The sequence below is a fragment of the Triturus cristatus genome, chromosome 1_1 (assembly GCF_964204655.1).
Source record: "Triturus cristatus chromosome 1_1, aTriCri1.1, whole genome shotgun sequence".
Lineage (NCBI taxonomy): Eukaryota > Metazoa > Chordata > Amphibia > Caudata > Salamandridae > Triturus > Triturus cristatus.
The window spans coordinates 158147853-158169323 of record NC_140579.1 but is presented as its reverse complement, the minus strand read 5'-3'; the positions used below and the strand labels follow the sequence as shown (position 1 = coordinate 158169323).

At 42.6% G+C, this 21471-nt stretch overlaps 1 protein-coding gene across 4 annotated transcripts in view; it reads right to left on the bottom strand.

Moving 5' to 3' along the window:
- The window catches only part of LOC146869886 (vesicle-fusing ATPase), a 1522848-nt gene that overhangs the window by 656381 nt on the left and 844996 nt on the right, over nucleotides 1-21471 (bottom strand). For all 4 annotated transcript variants that reach the window (XM_085623863.1, XM_085623829.1, XM_085623831.1 and 1 more), the window contains one exon: nucleotides 2374-2529. In XM_085623863.1, coding sequence (XP_085479989.1) covers nucleotides 2374-2529 — 156 coding nt within the window. The remainder of the gene's footprint in view (nucleotides 1-2373; nucleotides 2530-21471) is intronic.

Below are 21471 nucleotides of genomic sequence, written 5' to 3'. Positions count from 1 at the left end.
TTGAAATCCACAGACCCCTCTCACTTCAAAGAGGGGAACCACAATTCACTCATGTCAGAGACCAGCACAAGAGTCAGCATGTTGAATAACTTGTCCTTGCTGGTATGTCTTGTCTCCTTTTCTCCAGATTAAAAGCAAGATTAGTTTTCATCTAAAACGGACTGGGATGCGGAGAGGGATTCTGCTGAGGAGCATCATATATCTCAACTACTGGGACCCAAAGAAGATAAACTGCCGTGAGAGGAGCCATAGAACTGGCTTCAGCAGTAGCCGACCTGCATTAAGAAGCTGCAACAAAACTTCCAAACAGTGGCAGGGGGCAAAGAAGGAAAAGCAAGACATTAACCTGCTATATCGATCTCCTCAAGCCCCAAAAAGCATGAACTGGAAATAGGGCCCAGGGACAAGGTAAGCTAGAACTAGAAACCAAACCTGAGAGGTGAGAAGTATGGCTTCTTATACTGAACTCCAGTGTCTCGCTAAGCAGGTCTCTGAGCTGTTCTGTGAAGAGAGATACAGAGGCCGATCCCTATAGATGCGCTTGTGCATTATGTGGAAGTACTACCATTTATGTGGCAGTTTCTAAATGAGACTGTTTGTTATCCTGATATAAGTTTTGATTCACAATTATGGCGAATTATTAGCGAAATATTTTACAGCCTGGGATCTGGGTTGTAATTTATGTACCTAAACTCAACCCTACAAAATCCTGTTCTGTTTCAGCGAGGCCTTAACTACTTATTATGTGTACTCAGTCAATAAAGCTCCAGAGGCCGTTTCCATCACAGACCAAGCTCTCAGTGTTGTGATTAGTTGGGAATATCAGCCATTCCCTTTTTCTAGAGCTTGTCTGTTTCCATATTTGGGAAAACACCCGGACATCATCCAAGGTTGCAAGTGTGGGAGAAAAGAAAAGACATCTAAATGTTGCCTCTCATTGATTACTCGAAACACAAGATTCCACAGCATGGAAGTAGTTTAAAACAAAACGCAAAACATACGCGCCAAATTCCCAATGTCAATAAATCATGCATGGCTATGCCCTGTCCGATCATATGAAAGCGTATAACGTATTTTAGCATAAGAGCAAATTGACTTAATTAATTTAAATAATACTCATTAACAGTGTTTCCCAATCTACCAGCAACAAATATTTCCAAAGTTAAGCCTTATCTATCCCATGCTTGTTTAATCTTGTCCATCCTTGGTTTGACATAAAAGGAATGAAACTAAGAGATTCTGCACACCAGACCGAATATGTTTTTTACCATGCAAAAATGCTTGTTATAATTCAAATGAGAAACATTTTGCAACTCTAATGATTCACAGATTTTTTTCAATATCACAAACTATCACAAAACTACCATTCTATTTCTAAAGGAAAGCCGCAATCTGAATGAAGACCAAGTATTGTCTGTCTATGATATCAATCCAGTTGTACTGGTGACTCATTCCGTGAAGTGCTAATGCCAGATTAAGCTGGATTTAAATATTTTTAATACTTCGATTCTCCATAACGATTTTAGCTACATACTGCCCAATAATCAAACAATACCAGTACCTTACCTTACTGGAGCAAGTTTGAATTTGGATTGCAGGACTGTTCGATAAATTCTTTATAAATACTGCAAAGGGGCTACCCAGTAATGTCATCAATTAGAAACAGTTCTATCCCCTTGGCTAATCAGCTCTTTTTAACTTTGAAAGGGACATATGTTGTGTTTTACTGCTCCAAAAGAGCATTAGTATTATCATGTTTCACCTTTTAAACCAGTTATTTGGTGTATAGCGTATTACACTCGGTATATAGCATTTTCCTGTGACACGTTCGTCTTTGCAACATTCACCTAGCCAGTAAAACCTTTGATTAGTATGAGAGAATATGCCATCAGAAGACACAGACTGCCTCCAATAACTCATCTTAATCCTGCATAACACTCTGCTGTTCAATAGCAATATATAACAAGCGTTGAACTCTGATGGCTAAATGCGGTCTTGAAATATCGTTGCACAAGCAATACTTCTCAAATCTGATACAGCACCAAACTATATCCAACTTTGATTGCTTGGCGGAAAATGTATGAATCACAATTAATCATCCATAAAGGCAATACTTAGGTGCATGACCTCTAAAGGAAATTCCTTCGATTCTTTTAATATTCTTGTTGGATCACTGTGTGCTTGCAATGGGTTTTGTTCAGCTTTGAGCCTTCTCAGGTCATTGGTATCAGCAACCTGCACAACATGATTCTGTATTCATTTGGTGTCACTGGCTTCCAGGGCCAAAAGAAATCTCTGGTCCCTCCTAGTGCAACATGATCAACAGAGTTTCAAACATTATTCATTTGAGACTATTCATTTTAGTGTTCATACCCATCTGTTCCACGATATCTGGGGGGAAAACACGGGAGGCAAATGCACGCCGAAAGATGTCAGAAAACTCCTTGTCCAGACCACCTATGCCCATCCGCTCAAAGTTCCAGTCTGGGTTGATGATTGATTGTCGACCTTGCTTGGTCTTTGATTTACCTGTTAAAAATAAGATAAAACAGTGACCATGTGTCTCTCTTGCAGCCACAAACTCTTGCTTACAACAGGGGTAACTCAGTAACTGCCTATAACCTGGGCAATACAAACTTAGAATGCTACAGTGGTTCTACACGCAATACATTAAAATACAATTCCTGTAAAAATGTATTGTATGCAGAAAAATCACTTTTTGCCGTCAACCAAGGACGAGTAATGAAGCCACACCAAGACGAGAGCCTGTTGAGAATTTTCTGCACCTCCTATCCAGATTACTCAATTGGACAGACTGATCGTGAATTGCCCTAGTTAACTTAGTGGCAACCCCAGCTTGACTTCTCTATTTCAGTTATTTATGTTGCTGACCACGGACAAAGTTGTGTTGATGCCAGAGCCCACTGATATGTTTCTGTACCTTACCTTCAGATTACTTCTTTTGGTCAGACTTAGCCTTAACCTACACCTCTATTCCAAACTGAGATATTGAGTTGCTTTAACGTGGCGACCATCAGCGCTCTCCATTCTTATAAGATCTTACAGGCCTCGTAGATCCAAATTTGCTACCTCGCTTATTGTCCTGATGATGACCTTATGGGAAACATCATCAACACGACTGATAATTGAAAGAATAAAAAAAAAGTTGATAATTGTGTAACAAAGGATCAAGTAAGTATCACTATCATTGAGACTATATTGTCATTAACCACTCTTTATATTCACTTTAATGTTCTTGAAACCCTACCCACTTGTAATTACTTGAGTATCAAACACTTTTTAATCATCTTCTTCAAAAATTAAATATGATAATATATTGTCTTAAATTTTGGAATGGAGTGTTTTCATTATATGGCTTTTGCTTTTGATTCATAATAATTCTTACATTAATTGTTTTCTGAATTTGTGTGTAGAAGCACTGAAGTATGCCTGATTTGTTGCATCCACTGCATGCATCTTGTGCAAGCAACGTTGAGGAATGTAAAGAGATTCAGTAGGTTGTTTTCATAACTTTGTTTCCAATACTTTAAACATAAAAAGAGAAATTGGGATATATTGTAGGAGTGTAACAGATGCAATGTCAACAAATTCTATTGGAAAAATAACTAAATCGAAAGTCTGCATGAATGTGTATCTTGAGGTTTCGACCTCAAAGGCCCCAATAGTACTGCTTAAACTTAAGTTAAAACAGACTGCAGAATTTAGTAGGATAACAAGGAAAAGAAAGAGCGAAGATCAAGGGACAAACATTCTCAGCTGTTAGTACAACTCTTTCACCAAGCTTTACCTTAATTTTCCCAAATAAAGGTTTCCTATTCATTTTTTTTATTGTGCTCTTAATCACTTGGATGATTATAGCATAGACTTCAGTGCTCCTTATCAGTGAGGAGCAATGACACCAAAAGTGCCACCATCTTTTACCTTGAGGTGGTACCACCCTTAACTGCCTTATAAGGAATGTTGTCTAGTGAGTGACAGTGATGAGTAGATGTTTGTGGATTCCTGCTCAGACCCGTGGTCTACCAACCACTTCAGAAAGTGGAGTTGGCTCCCATAAGTGGGAACCTCTTTCCCCTAATTCACGTGCTTGGGGAAAATGCATGAATTGAGCTAATAAATCCTTTATCACAACGAGTGCAATAGAGATGGAGAAGGTGTGCTAGCTAGCACAGTATGTGAGGAATCCCACCTAGGATTCCCCCAAGGCAACCTTTTCATAAAATATGGAAACAGGCCTGATCATCAAAGCTACATGAGCATAGAATATACATCCAACCCTATTCCAGAGTGAAAGGATAGGCCCTCAGAGGGAAATACACTTAGATCTCAATCCTCAGGGTGCACCATGCAAACATCAATCACAGGCCCTATGATTAAGAAACATTCTTTATGGCTTCCAGTCCTCCAGTAAGCAAGCATGCAGAGCTCAAAGCCAGTGTGAGGGGGACACGTCACCTATGGCTCACATTGATGATAGGTTTCAACCAATCAGAACTTATGATCTCAGTGGAGGATACATTTCTTTCATTTCTTTTCATGCTGTAATTATTAGCTTTTGATATGGAAGCACCCCCTCAGTGCTTACTATGTTTTTTTTATCCAGTTGCTCTTCAAACCACTCGAAGATCTGCTTCAAGTTTCACAGCATCTTCAGACTACCTTAGAAACAAAGATGGGGAATGGGTATTAGTTCTAAATGGGGTACAAGTCTGGTAATCTAATAGGCACCTGATGCTGGATTGCCATTTAGTGACAGGCATAAAAGAGCAATGCATGCAAAGACCGCAATTGAGGACGTCCATAAATAATTACAGATCCATAGAGGGCAACATTCACACCCATATCTGGCTGAGAATTGGATTTGGCTCAAGTTTCGAACGCTGAAAAGGTAGCATGCAAGGTTACTATGTGCGGAGTTGATACTCGTGTAGAGAAGCACATACTGTCCCAACATGTATATAGAAGGAAATAAACTCTGCAGCTATATGTATGGAGATTTTTGTTACTGTAGAAGTGAAGGGCTCCATCCCTTAGAGTAGGACTTCCAGATCCTTTACTTGCAGAACTCACAGCACTTGTACATGAATCAAGCCTCCGGCCTTAAACTGCATCCCGATGCAGGAATGAGACCTCCTCCCATACAAGAGAATCACTGGGCCCTACTCTATTAAAAGTTAACACTCTATTGCAGGGATCAAGCTTGTTTACGTACATGAGGACCTTACTCTATCAGTACTCACACCTGTGTGGAGGAGTTAAGCCTTGCAACTTACAATAGCATCTCAGGAACCTACTGTTAGCGTTCAAACCAGTTAAGTCTTGCCTCCTTTTGTGTAGGAGAACCTTTCACTAACTATTAGCACTCATGAGCTCTTGACTCATAGGAGTAAAGAGCGCAAGCCTGCCAAAGCGGCGTGTACTTCCTCTCTTTTGTACATCAGGGGGTGCCCACCCCTTGACACTCGTATAATCAGAACAAGATATCATTGACGAGAGTTGGACATTAACTACTATCACAAGGATTTTGTAAGGCAAGGGAGGCTGGAGATTGGACAGTAATTTTCCAAACACTCAAGATCTGCACTAAAGGGGTGCTTACTGCTAATGGAAGGCAGAGAATTCACGCAGTATGGTACAGCAAGGCACCACCCAGAGATAGTATGAGGCTGTGGGTATTATTATTCACAGCAATGTTAATGTTAACTTGTCATGGTTCGAAAATGTGACATAAGGTCTTCAAAAGGTTACTGGATTTAAGACACAGTTAGGCGGCAAGTATTCTGAAGATTTCTTTCCTTGAGTTATTGGCTTCAGATATCAGTGTACGAATGTCGACCATTCAGTTCCTTGAAAAAAACATTTGCATCCAAGGTAATGTAAGACGTAAGTCATGTTATCGATTTGACTTTTTCCACCATCTTTTCCACAGTTTTCCTTAATATTTAAAGCCTCTTAGAACCAGTGGGTATTTCAATGATTTTATCAATTTGGTCTTGCGTTCGGGGTTTGATGCCACTAAGCCAAAAGATCAGTTGAGACCATATGTCGATAAGAATGAGGACTGGTGAAGAGTGACAACCTTGATCAAGATCAAAGATGCAGAGAACAGGGAGCATAGTGTATGGGCTGCTGTTTCTCGGACAAAAAAAGCTGACAGTCTGCTAGAAAAGGGTGCCTCCTTGACTATTACCTAAATGTTTATGGAGAAACTTGTATGTGTGGAAATGGATCAGGCAAGTGGGAGACAGTCTCATATAATTGACCTTGGGGTCAGGCTTCACGAGTGGGATGAACAACTGTGGGAAGCCAAGATAATCCTGATCTTTAACCACTCCTTGTTCTTGTGTATTAGCCACTGAGATACTCAGGACCCTAAAAAAGAATCGCCTCTTCTTGATGACCAGCATACATAGGGCCAGATCAAGGATGTGAGTAACAAACACTCTTGAGAGCGAAGCAAAGCTCAAGCCTGGAAGCTGTACTGAAAGGAGTCATGGTGGACAATTGTAACCCCAGCTTGCATGCGCTTGCATTATAAAAGAGGATGCTGTAGCCAGATGGAAGAGGTTATCGTACAATATGTGCTTGGCTGGTTCGTTACCCAGGTTTCAGTCATGTCTAGAAAGGGAGGAGAGAGAGGTCTGCCAAGGAATCAACAGTTTGAAACATAAGTGACAACTAATAAGGAACTAAGAAGAGCTCCTGGTAATATGGCTGAATCTTTGAGCGACCAAGTAGAGTTCAATGAATAAATCTAATTATTCACAGATGTTCAGCAGAAATTGTCGATTTGTATGAAAGGAGCTGTTGAGGGAGCTAAAGCAAGCTGGCCAAAGCTTGTTTGTGACCTGGATTTTCTTAGAAACTTGAGCAAACCCCAACAACAATTTTACTTGACCATGTAAAACAAATAAGGTGACTCTAAAGAACTTTTCTACACATTTGCGTGAACATGGCCTATATGTAGAATGAACATCGATGTAGTTTCTTTTGAATTTTTAATGGCGCCACCCTCCAAACAGGAGGTCCATCCTTGTTCCTGAAATTAATTTTCATCTTGTATGTATTTATTTACTTAGCAATTTTAGTCACACTTATGGTTTTTAAATCAGCATCCAGAAAGTTAGTTTGCCCGCAATGAAGATGTAATTTGCACCCCAGTCCTGCTTTCCATTATTGTTGGCATCTCATCAGTTACCTAGTGTTAGGAAGGGATTATCCCTGCATGGTGAACAGGCATATACCCCTGCTCTGAATGTCCAACTGCATGTGAAAGTGGTATTCTGATTTTTTTGTTTGGCTCTGGCGTCATACTAATCTAGCATGTGAGCTGAGGCCTAGGCCTGTCCCTGGTAATGCATGGGAGCATTACCCTGGACACTCAAAAGCATAGCAGGCATAGGACTGCTGTCCATGCCCTTGGTAAGTCATTAAGTGGTGGAGGAAGCGTACGTAATTTGTCAATCTTTGGTATGACTAGCCCCTGTGTCAGGAGATACTGTCACTTCTTGTGTAAAGTTGTGCTTTGCATGTGACATTAAGACCTTTCATTGATGTTCCATGTGACTGTCGTAAGCATGTGTGTTTAGTAGGTGTGGGGTACCAGAGTGGTGGTAGGACTTTGTGTGTGGTAAGAGTCTGAGTACTATGACCAGTGAGATCCATTTTGGATGGCACAAGATGGAGGATGGATACAGGTTACTCAGACAATGGAAGCGAACAGCATGCATTCCTGTGCCCCAGAGGGTGGAGAGCCAAACACTGAAGTGATGATCAAACACAAAAAGTGATAGGAGAAATGTTTACAAACAGTCTAACCACTGGCAATCACTTGGGGTAACATTCTAACCCCTAGCTCTTTTACCTATTGTGTTACCTCTGATTAGACCCAGTAACATTCAAATCAGTCTTGATTCTGCTCTAATAGGAACAGTTCAGTCGAACTGCAAAGCCAGGACCTCTCTGAACCGATAAAGATGGAAGAAGACAGGGCTACCATCAGAAGTTCAACGAGGGCCTGGTTAGGAAGGAACTGCTGATTAGTTCCTCCTGAACACAGCAATTTGGTAGAGGGCAGGAGTGAAGGGTAGGACTACAGTTTCTATTGTGTGAGGTGAGGGAGGTCATAGGTAGGGTCTGCCCTTCTGTCTGGCCCTGATTATTGCTTCAGAAGAGTTGACAGCCACATGCAGAGATCTCACACTCCAGAGACTGGAGCTAGCCCCCAATACTACCTGCTGTGCACATTGCTACCTTGCACAAAGGGGAGGTTGAGGAGCCATCAAAAAACTTACATCTGAAAGAGAACCCACCAAAGCCGGTTTGAAGCCTTAGGCAGTGGATCCACATCCCCATTCTGAAAAATGAGTATAAAAGTTGAACACAAGTCCCTCCACTTTGCTACAGTTCCAAAATATATATATATGTGTGTGTGTGTGTGTGTGTGTACACACATATATTGGAACTGTAACAAAGTGGAGGGACTTGTGTTCAACTTTTATACTCATTTTTCAGACTGGGGATGTGGATCCACTGCCTAAGGCTTCAAACCGGCTTTGGTGGGCTCTCTTTCAGGGGGGTGTGTGGTGCGTGTGCGTGCGCGTGTGTGTGTGTGTGTGTGTGAGACTGTGTATGTATGTGACTGTCCTTGTGGGGACTTGGGTGTGATAACACACACACTGTGGGGACTTGATTGCACTGCAGGGACCTGAACCCAGGTCCCCACAAGGCAATGTGCTTTAAATGATAAAAAATGGCTTCAGGAACATCTGTGTCAATTGTTACAACTTTAAAAAAAATTGCCTTTGGGGACCTGTGTTTCATCAAGTGTGTTTATATTTCTGCTCAGCTCTGCCCCTGTAGACAGGAGGCGGTACTGCAGTCTTAAACACACTTTGCATTTAAACACACTTTGTTCACCAGGAACACAAGTTAGCAGCAGAAAGCATAGATATTTTAAAAGGAAAAGCTGCAAAACCCTGTGTTAACAAATATTTTTCATGCAGAGTAACATTCTCCCCATTTAATAAAGTAAAACTTTATTTACATGAACATTTTTAATTCAGAATATTTTAGTGTAAAAATTGTTAGTGGATTTAGAAACATTGCTAAAAGCAATTTGGGTACGTTTTGAATCCCAGATTACGTCACTATTGCTGTTTGATTCTTATCTGCAATTAAAGAATGATGGTGCATTAAAACATGATACAATATAATCTGATCGTTTTTTACAAATTTGATTACATATTAATATGCACTTTGGAATACGTTCTTCAGATGATGGCTAGATGAGTGAGTTCCTAGAGTTGCATTGTGCTAACAGCTATGCTCTCTTAAACACCGAACTGCAGTAATGTCATGCCCACAGCATGGGGAAGTTTAATTTTAACAGAAAAAGCATGTACTTAGAACATTAGTGGCATTCTTAGAAAATATATTCAAATATTGCCATAAGATGACATTACATTTAAATCCTTTGAATTGCTTAGTTTCCAAACTGTTCCCAATGCTTTACAAATTAAAGCAGCTTAATTACCATAGATGGGTGAAGAACAGTCATATAACCAGCATTGGCAAAGCCAACAGGTGTCCCCTATGAGACAGCTACTGGCTTTGACCGAGTTTTTTTTCCCTGTTGTACAGCAGCGTTCCTGCTCTGCCGCATGGATGAAATTGAAATTAAAAGTTTTAAAAAGCACTACGATGCAGCCAAAACAGACCACATCATGACACTTATTTTTATTGCTGGCAGGAGGGTGGGGGCATGTGAAGGGTCAACACTATCAACAGAGGGGGTGGGGAAAAGAAAAATCACTGACGCTGCCACTACTGATCATAGTATATAAAGAAGTTGTCAGAGCCTCCTTTGCCTTATTCAATTATAAAATGCAGACTCTGATATATATCAACGTTAGTGAAGTAGGTGCAGAGGCACAGGGTCCTGGTTCACCCTAATTAGTGGCCATGTTTTAAAAGCCGAAAAAGGGGAGGTGAATAGGAGACCAAATCCCTATCTTGCATTAGGGCTCACAGTGCCCTTACTACTGCATTGGCACCCACACTTATTACAGTTTGAACTTAGTGCTTCAGCTAAGGTGCAAAGTTTGCTGTAAAATGGGTCACCTCATGTTGGTGTCCATTTCAATTTGCCCTTCCTGTGTATTTAAATATAGTTTGCCTTCCAAGATCATACTAGTTTAACTACAACATACTGCAGTACCATAGGCTGTGCTCAACCACCTGCCTTATGACTGAGAAGGTCTTCAAGCCGGAAGTGTGGAGAGGATGTGGCGTTATGCTAGAGCTGCAAAGTTGGAACTCGATTCTTGACGTTGACTTGACATACTGTGATTCTGGTCAAATCTCTTAATCTCCCTGTGCCTAAAGAACTTGTACGTGACTTAACTGGTGCTCATGTAAAGTGCTTCAAAGTGGAGTGACACAAGCACAGCACTAGTGGGAATGAGGCATTTACAGAAGTATGTGAGAAGTGGCTTCTGTTGCTTCACCATAAGAACTTTTTTGTGGGTCAAGTCTACTAATGCAACCACAGCCATGGGTGAGGGTGATATAGACTACTGCTCATGTCTCGAGATCTGTCATGAGGTAGCTGCAGCCTGTGACACATCAGTACTAGACCTACTGAGAAGATGAACTGCCTGTGCGTTCATATTCCTTACTCTTTCCTTCAATTGGGAATGTTACTATCATCTGCCTTGAGAAGAAACTCAGGCAGGGCTTCAGGGAAATGACCCTCGCAGATAACAAATTTCCCATTAACAAGTGAATAGGCCGGTGCACCTGAACCTGCTCAAGTTGATTCCACTCCCATAGTGGGAGATGGGCCCTTCTGGTAAGAGCACACCTTTATAAAGAGAAGCAGGATGGGCTGTGCCTGACCTAAGACCTTGAAAGCAACTAGGCAGGGAATTAAGCATCTAAAAGGCCTCACCGATCAAAAACATTTGCTCACGGCATAACATACATCAATATCAAAATGTCTGGAGCACATAATTGCTGTACAAAGCTGAACTATTTTAGCTACTCAAACCCCCTACTATGACTATACACTTATTCTGTATAAAAACGACTCAATCCTGGAGAGCCTCATACTCCACCCAAGAGAAGAAGGGCTTTCACCGCAGACAGAGTGCATAAAGAATGGACCAGTATATCACATTCAGGGGGTGAAAAATGTCTTGTTTATAAGTGAAATATTTCTTTGGCATAATATATTGTTTATGATCATATTGGTCAGCAGTTGGGAGCAGAGATTGTGGGATTCGCTTAACTGCAGACTATAAAGAGTGTTTATAAGTTTTGGAGGCCTACCTTTAGCAAGGAATCTACCATACGTATATTGGAATTGAAGCATGAATGTTGCAGTAATTAGACTGTCATTTAAGGAGGGCAGTAATTTTTAAAACGAGGCACTACACTTAATATTTTGGTTAAGCTTAGAAAATTATTGGTATACATCTAAGAAGAAACAGCCATAGCATGGATATGGGTGCGGGCAGAAAACAGTAGATGTGTGTCTGTTTTGGAATGTAATTGCACTACATTACCTACAGATCATACCCTAGCATAGAAATAGTCTAAGTTAGTGGCTAAGCTGTGACAGTAGATTATATAAATACAGCCATGAATTACTCACATTTTGATCATGTACTGCTGTGGCAATGAGGGGAATGAAAGCAACTTTGCCACACAAAATGCTTTCTGTGTCAAATGTTAAAGTGAGTGCAGCACCAAATTCTCTGCTCTGTGGTGCACAAACCTACTATCAGGGTGGGAACAGTTCAAAGACAACTATAATCCACACACAGCCAGATCTACTTAACTACTGTGTCCTGCCTTTGCATGAAGTCATACCACCAAATGAAACCAGGAGCAAGCAATGGGTATACGGAAAAGCCTAGGATATTTCCTGACGTAATTTCTGCAAAAATATCCACTGGACATAGCTTACCCATAGCCTCTTGACATTGTGTTGAAGTTTGTACTGGAGGGCTTCATTGCATATAAATTTCGCAAAAGACACTACTAGCTTGGCTTAGCACTGTCGTGCAATGCTTAGAATCACACAAAAAAGGCGTCATTGCCATGCAACTCTTTGAAAATATGGTGCTGTACTATTTTTACTGTTTGTCCAAGGGAGTGCAATGGAATATTACAAATGTTTATATAGCACTGCCCCATGTTTAGTTTATTTAGATCACAGGGTGGCACCACAGCTCCATGTTTCTGAACAAGAGAGTAGCTAGAAAATGAACATACTCCCCGATTTTGAACTAAAGCTCTGATGGCACCAAGTAAGTGAGCCCAGCCCGCCCTAGAAGAGCTCCCGTCTCTCTTCCATCCAAGCATCATTTCACCCTGTTGATATCCACTATTTCACCTTTACATTGTATCAGTTATTTATTCTTTCATCTGTTATTCATTCTTCCCCAATACATCCATCAAACCATCCATCTATTCAGCCTGCCATCCATCCATCAACTCTGCCATGCATTCATCCATCCATCCTTCCACCCACTCTGTCATTCCTCTCTCCATTCTGCCATTCATCCATCATCCACCTTGCCATCTATCCGTTATCCAATCTATCATCCATCCATTCACTCTTCCATTTATCCTCTCTGCCACCCACCATCCACTCTACCATCTATCTACTCACTCAGCCATCCATCATCATCGATCTATCCACTGTGTCATTTATCTACCCACTCAGCCATCCATCCATCCACTTTACCATCCATTCAGCTATCCATCTACTCTGTCATCCATTCACTCATTCATCCAGTCTGCCATACATTAACTCATTTCATCCACTCACCCATCCATCCATCACTTTAATCTGCCATCCTTTCACCTGCCCATCCACCTATCCATTCATTCATTCATTCAGCAATACCTTTACACTGCCATCATTTCACCTGTCCATTCACCCATCTATCCAGCTTTACTCTGCCATCTATCCATGTCTTACCTCTGCCATTCTTTCACATGTTCATCCACCTATTCATTCGCTCTCTCATCCATCCAGCTATTTACTCTGCCATTCTTTCACCTATCGTTCAATTTATCTATCCATCATTTGCTTTGCCCTCTATCCATGTCTTACCTCGGCCATCCTTTCACATGTTCATCCACCTATTAAGGTGCTCTCTCATCCATCCAGCCATTTACTCTGCCATCCTTTCACCTGTACATCCAACTATCCATTCATTTCATGCATCCTTTCACCCAATCATCCATCCACCTACCTACTCATACACCCATCTTCCTTCCTTTCACCCATCCTCCCTTTAAATATTCCTTCTTTCTTTCCTTTTTCTCTTTACCCATCTTTTGTTCTTCCTTTCTCCCGTTTGCTTTTCTATTGAGGCAGTATTCCTTTATTGCATTAATTACGACATTTTGTCCACCCAGGTGCAGAAAGAATAGGAGCACAAAGAACTACAGCCCCCGCTGTAGCTGCTGAAGTAACACAACACCCCTGTTTCTGAGCTGTGCTAGCTCCAGTTTATTCACTAATTTGTATTTCAAGTTATTTCATGCCCACATAGACATCCTGGGTTAATTCAAAACAGGTACACTGCTCCCTTCAGCATGACATGCCTTCCAGACTCTCGAGTAAGAAGAGTCTTAGACTTCCCACTGAACTGTGATCATCCACAAAAGGTGTGTTTGTGGATTTGCAGCCAGCCAGGGAAGACTTCTCAAGAGTGGCTGAACATCCCAATAACTACACAGTATATTTGTTGGGACTTGAACATGTTAGTAACCACACATTATTTGTGGGGCAATTTTAACATTATATTCACACACTATCTTTGTGGGGACTTGAAAAAGATTAATTTCACATACAATCTGTGGGAGCTCTTGAACAGTCCCATCATCACACACTATTTGTGTGGGCACTTGAACATCATAATCTTCACACACAATCGTTGAGGTGACTCGAACAGGACTGCCTTCACACGCAATCTCTGAGATCTTAAACATTCCTATAATAACACACTACCTAGGTGGATACCTGAACATCATTTACTTCACACACAATCTTTTTAAGACTTGAACATTCCTATAATCTATAATCTTCATTATGATGTCGGTCGGAAAGCGTCTGACCGACAGTCAAATTCCCCTAGACAGTGTTAGAACCCATCCGCCCGCCTCAGTTAGAATCAATTCCGACTGACCGATTATGATGCTCACGGACAGAAGGTGAATTCCGAATCGGTTCCGACCGGCATTTGGAGAATCCGAGTCGGTCGGAACTGATTCGTACAGCTCAACTCCCAGCGTTTCTGCCTGACCGATTACAATGTCGGATTCCAACAGCCTTTCCGACTCGGTCTGACACGAAAAGGCTGTTGGAAACTGACTATGGGGGCTCCTAGCAGGCCCCCCTTCATCCTGAGTCCTCTGGTTTGGGCTCAGGGGGATATCCAAGGGACCCCCCTGTGTAACCATGCACAGTGTGGCAGGCACCATGGGGAGCCAGCAACAGGGAGCAAGGTTTTCCGCAGACACCCGTTTTTCCAATAGGAGCCTGTGTTGTCGGTCGGAACACAGGCTCCTATTGAAGTCAATGGGAGTTCTTCCAAACGGTGTTCGGAAGCATCGTAATCGGTCGGGTGAGAACCACCGGCCACGAGTCAGTCGGAAACAAATCCGACAAGGAGTCGGATGGTGTAGTTTCCGACCAACATCGTAATGAGGCCCTAAGTATGTGCAAGGTTGAACATGCCTATAATGCATGGTTGAACGTGAACAATTGTACGTTCACATGCTATCTGTGTATGGACATGATGATTATCTTTAAACACTGTCACTGTAGGGACTTGAAGACTACTATAGTTGCACACTATCTCTGTGGGGACTTGAACATAATAATAAACACACACTATCTTCGTGGCTGCTTGAACACCCCAGTAACCACATACTATGTCTGTGGGGAGATTTGACCATTATATTCACACACGATCTTTTTGGGGACTTGAATATGATTAACTTCACACACAATCTGTGGGAGGTCTTGAACATTCCCATAATCACACATTTCCTGATTCACACAGGTAAACTTACACTTTTGTGTAAGTTTATGACATTTTGCAATTCACAAAGCAATTTTACAAGTAGTATCTTTACAACTCCTTATCTTTTTATGTGCGGAGTCTCTGCCACGGGTTTAGAGGCTCTGCAGCCGTAAAGATACTACCCGTAAAATGCCTTGGTGAATTGCAAAAATGTGTAAGCTTAAACAAACCTTTTTAATTTTACCTTTATGAATCAGGACCACAGTATCTCTGTGACCCTAGAACAACATTTTAGTGGAGACTTGAGCATGATCACCAACCACTATATTTTTGGTGACTTGAACATGATTACCTTCACACACAATGGCTGTGAGGTCTTGAACTTTCCTGTAATCGCTTCATTTCTTTGGGCACTTAAACATCATTATCTACACACAGTATCTTTGTGGAGACTTGATCATCATCTTCATGTGCTATCTTTGTGGGAACTTGATCAATCATTATCTTCTCACACCATCAATATGAGGTCTTGATCATACCTAAAAAAACACAATCTTTGGAAAACTTGAACATCCCTATAATCACACACTATGTATATGCAGATTTAAACATGCCTATAATCGGATAGTATTCCTGTTTAAATGTGAAAATCATTACCTTCACACACTATCTGTGAGGAGACAAAGATTATATTTAAACTCTACCACTATACAGACTTGGGGCCTGATCCAGATTTCGGCAGACGTGTTACTCCATCACAACAGTGATGGATATCCTGTCCACTGAAATATAAATCCAATAATATCCTATGAGATTTATATTTTGGCGGACGAGATACCCGTCACTGTTGTGACAGAGTAACCCTTCCGCCGAAATGTAAATCAGGCCCTTAAACACTGTTATCTTTGCACACTATCTTTGTGGGGACTTGAACATCCTAATAAACACACACTATCTTTGTGATAGCTTGAACATCTCATTAACCACACACTATCACTGCTGGGACTTGAGCATCCCTGTAACCACACACTATCTTTGTGGGGACTTGAAAATCCTGATAAACACACACCATCCTTGTGACAACTTGAACATCTCAGTAACCACACACTATCACTGCGGGGACTTGAGCATCCCAGTAACCACACACTATCACTGTGGGGACTTGAACTTGTTAATAATCACACAATTGTTATGGGGAGATTTGAACATCATATTCACACACTATCTTTGTGAGGACTTGAACAAGATTAATTTCACACACAATCTGTGTGAGTTCTAGAACAGTCCTATAATCATGCACTATCCTTGTGGGGACCTGAACATCTTTTACTTCACACGCAATCTTTTTGAAACTTAAACATCACTATAATAACGCTATGTATATGCAGGGTTGAACATGCCTATAATCCCTGTTTGAATGTGAACAATCTTACTTTTATATACTATCTGTGTAAGGACATGAATATTATTTAAACACCATCACTGTTGGGACTTGAACACTACTATAGTTGCACACTATCTCTGGGGGTACTTGAACATCATAATAAACCCACACTATCTTTGTGGCAGCTTGAACAGCCTAATAACCACATGCTGTCTCTGTGGGGACTCAAACTCATCACTAACCACACACTATCTGTAGGGAGATTTGACCAATATATTCACACACTATGTTTGTGGGGACTTGAATATGATCAACTTCACACACTATCTGTGAAAGGTCTTGAACATTACCATTATCACACGGGCCGGATTCTCAAAGGTGAGAAATATTTGTGTAAGTTTATGACATTTTGCAATTCACAAATCAATTTTACGAGCGTTATTTTTACGACTCTATATCTTTTTATGTGTGGCGTCTCTGCCTCGAGTGCAGAGATGCATCTGTCATAAAGATACTACTCGTAAAATGCCTTTCCGAATTGCAAAAAATTAATTTTACATTTATGAATCAGGACCACAGTGTCTCTGTGATATTAGAACAGCATTTTAGTCACACACTAGCTTTGTGGAGACTTGAACATGATTACCTTCACATACAAACGTTGTGAGGCCTTGAACTTTACTGTAATCGCTTCATTTCTTTGGGGACTTAAACATCATTATCTACACACACTATATTTGCGGAGAGTTGAACATCATCTTTATGTTCTATCTTTGTGGGAACTTGATCATTATTACCATCTCACACCATCTTTGCGAGGTCTTTATTGCACCTAAAAACAAACACAATCCTTGGAAAACTTGAACATCCCTATAATCACACACTATGTATATGCAGATTGGAACATGTCTAGAATCATATACTGTTGGGACGGGAAGTCTCCTGCATGTCTCTAGAGAGAGTGCATCCCCTGCCGCATGCTAATCTCCAGGCAAGTCACTCAAAAGCTACTGTATGGTTTCTAGATCCCTACCTCAGTGAGCATGACAATCATACATGTCCACTGAGGGTCTCCCTGTTTACATGGATTGAGACCCTAGAGCTTGGCTCTGAGGTCGCGGGGGCACCCCTATTTTTCAGAGAGTGGCTACTGCCCTCTCTATTAAGGCTGTGGTAGACTGCCAGTGGTGGCAGCAATAAATCTATAGTCAGGAGGGGTGAGTCCCTAGGCACCCTCCTGACCAAGTCTGTGCAGTCTGCCATGCCTTTATCTACCTGACGTGTGTTTGAGAGCCCGTGGGTGTACTGGGGAAAAATGGTGAGCTGAGCCAGTGTGAGCAATGCGAGCTGTTCTGCTGGACATCCCAGCTCCCCCGAGCCCCTCCCCACTTCCTTGGAAAGGCCTGGTAGGCTGGGGTAGACACTCAGCTCTTATCTGGGTTAGCTGCACTAACTCTGCTAAGATGACCCTCCCCCACTGGTCAGTGCCTCCTGGGCTGGAGTTAATTAAAATTCCTCTTGAGGGATGCACAGGCTGGTACCAGAAAACAAGCATTGGCATAGCCAATAGGTCTCGCCTTCGGGACCTTTTAAGTGTTGAGTCATGCAACGGTTGATGTTGTAGAACCAAGGATATTGTGCTGCATAACTAAATATTTATAAGGGCCCAAAGGTGAGACCTATTGGCTATGTTTTTCAATAGTGAAGGCAGTAATCCTTGTTATTGGCAGGGTGAATGTGCACACTGAGCAGCATTTGCTGCTGCTTTTGGGCCAGTCCAGACCTGGTTGCATCTTTTTGTTATTATGGTGGGGATAAGGGTTTACATTACTTATCAGGTGACATTTGTGTCAGAGGGTGGCGCTCTGTGTCACATGACACCAAGTACTATAATGTGACCTATCCGTACCTGCTTCCTGTTGTGTGCTTCATGCGAACTGTAACACCGTGAATCCTGACTTGTTAATCCTAAATACTTGAGCTGCTATCACCCTTCATTTCTTTCAACTTTCCCTTTAGATTTATTTATTTCTGAATGGTAAAAATTTCTATGACGTACAGATAAGCCAGAAACAACCACCACGGAGGCCGCAGTTACTAGCAGTACATGATAGCAATAGTTGGAAACAAAATATATTGGGGCAGAAAAACGTACTTGGATATAATGACCCGCTACCCATGTATACTGTTTATTCTCGCTTCAGATTGGGGGTTCTGCCAATGGACCAGCACTCCAGGCTGTGACAAGGTGTTGTTGCCACATCTGGTCAGTGCCAGATTGACACCAGAACAATAGAAATATCTGCCCATGATGTATTTCTTACATCAGCTACTTAAACACTATAAAGCACTATAGCACGGCCACTAGAATTAAGTGGCAGTGAAGAATAGGGTTGACATAATTATGCAGCAAGGAAAGTCGAATATGTAACATAATGTGGCACAATATGTAGCAGTAATATTTCAGTTTTTTGACAGTTTAACAACTACTAATAGTGTATGAGCAAAGCCACACCTCATTAGTACCAGTTTACCACCTGAATGCAGCAATCGTCAACTGAAAGCTGACCAGTTAACGCTTGCAGAGGGTTTGCCACTTCCTTCGCCGAACCACATATGACCCCTTTTGTTTAGAAAGTGTCTACACTTGTCTATGAATACCCTTGTCTACACTGTGTGCTACAAAGTGTGAAGGGTACAATGGGAACGGTACACAACACAGAAGGCGTACCTAAGGAAGGTAAGAGCCGTGGGTTAGAGGGAGCTAAATCTTGCAAACCTTTAATGCAGTTTCGAGCTTAGCAACAGTTTCTGAAAGGAAGATTCTAGAGTCCTCACTGTGAGTAATGCCGAGCGCGGACTTCGGAGACACGATCAGTGTTTATTTATTCAACGGTAGCTGCCTTTCAGTCAAAAGACTGATAGTGACTGATTGTGCATAGTTTGTACATTACAGTACGTGTCAAGTGTGTGTGTGGTGTGTACACTACAGTACGTGTCAAGTGTGTGCGTGGTGTGCACAGTACAGAATGTGTCAACAGTGCACCTATGACTACCGATGTTGTTGACACGTTGTAGTTGTGGAACAGCTGCAGGCTTGCATTTAAAACATAATCATTGTATTTTTTGGTGGTCGGTGCCCCTCCTCACATGCCTGACATACTCAGATTGCTACCAATCACAGCTGTGAGGAAATGAGGCGCCCTCCCTTGTTCACCTCACAGCACTGCGCCTGCTCCTGTAGCATACGACATAGCGCCAAGAAGAGTAAAGAGGAGCTAGACATCCAGGGGAGTTTCAGTACACAGCGTGTGGCCGGGGACAGAGGAGAGGTACACATAGGAATAGGTGTGTGGCTCTGGAGGTGTACAGAGTCGGAGGCTGCAAGTGAGTGTTACAAAGCTCGGAGGGTGCGCGTCGAAGCACTGCCCTCTGTGGGGTCTGCATGTGAAACAGCTGAGAGACACGATCAGTGTTTATTTATTCAACGGTAGCTGCCTTTCATTCAGGAGACTGAGCATGACGGATTGTGCATAGTTTGTACATTACATTACGTGTGAAGTGTGCCTCTCGGGTTTAAACAAGCATCGGCATACAAATCGAACATGGTGACCAGTACGGGGTTGTTTGCTCTTCCCCACGCCCCAGTGACACACTCAGGAGTGACACCCTCAGTAATGCCACCCAGTAGTGATACATCCAGGAGTGATAACCTCAGGAGAGACACACAGGACTGACAAACTTAAGAGTGACACGCCCAGGAGTGACACACTCTGGAGTGTAAGTACAGGGGCCCTTGTCCCTGCAGACTGGACTCATTAACATGTGGCCTAACGGTTAGAGCATATGACCTCGAAGCTGGGTAACCAGGTTCGAGTCTCTGTGGCTCAACCTCTTGTGATTCTGGGCAAATCACTTCATATCCCCGCGCCTAACAAAACATTAATGTACTCGTCTGCAACAGCTGGTGCTCGTGTAAAGCGCCCTGATACCTCCAGGTTGAGTTCGAGCTATATAAAAGTGCGAGACAAAGAACACGGCTCTGCGGATCTTACATGCCCTCACACGTGCACTCACTGTCACGTGCCTTAGAGGTACTCTCATGCTCGTGGGGGATACACTCTCTCCCCTCCATAAGTGCCCCTCGCTCCCAGAAGATTCACGCACTTCCTGCTGGTTGGGGAAGAGTGAGGCACAAGCTCTCACGTGACAAGGTCGGGGTATAGCGCCCACCAAGCGAATCTCGGGTTTAAACAAGCATCAGCATACAAATAGAACATGGTGACCAGTACGGGGTTGTTTGCTCTACCCCACGCCCCAGTGACACCCTCAGTAATGACACACCCGGTAGTGATACATCCATGAGTGATAACCTCAGGAGAGACACACAGGACTAACAAACTTAAGAGTGACACGCCCAGGAGTGACACACTCTGGAGTGTAAGTACATGGGCCCCTGTCCCTGCAGGCTGGACTTATTAAGATGTGGCCTAACGATTAGAGCATATGACCTCGAAGCAGGGTAACCAGGTTCGAGTCTGCGGCTCAACCTCTTGTGATTCTGGGCAAATCACTTCATCTCCCCACGCCTAACAAAACATGGATGTGCTCAGGGGCGCTAGGTGGCGCAAATGCGGAATGGCTGCCTTGGGGTGAAGCTCCCGCAGTCCGGCGCCTAATATCCGCTAAATAATCCTTCCTGCATGCCGCCTCTGAAGAGCGAATGAGCGGAAACGCTAGCTGCGGCACTGCTGCATCGCCTGAGCGAGTTGTGGTGGCGGCGGAGCAGTAAGAAGCCGAAAAGCAACGACTGAGTATTCTGCCGATGGCGAGACCTAACCAGCCGGAGGTCGGCACTGGGACTCAGCGACCTACGAGAGGTCGCGGCGCCCACGTGGCGTGTGGGCCTCGATAACCGGGCGATCGCAGAAGAGGGGGAAAGTAGTGCATCCTCAGCCAGAATATTGCTATCGGATGACAGATCGATCATCGGAAGGTGCGGGCCGGCCCTGCAGAACA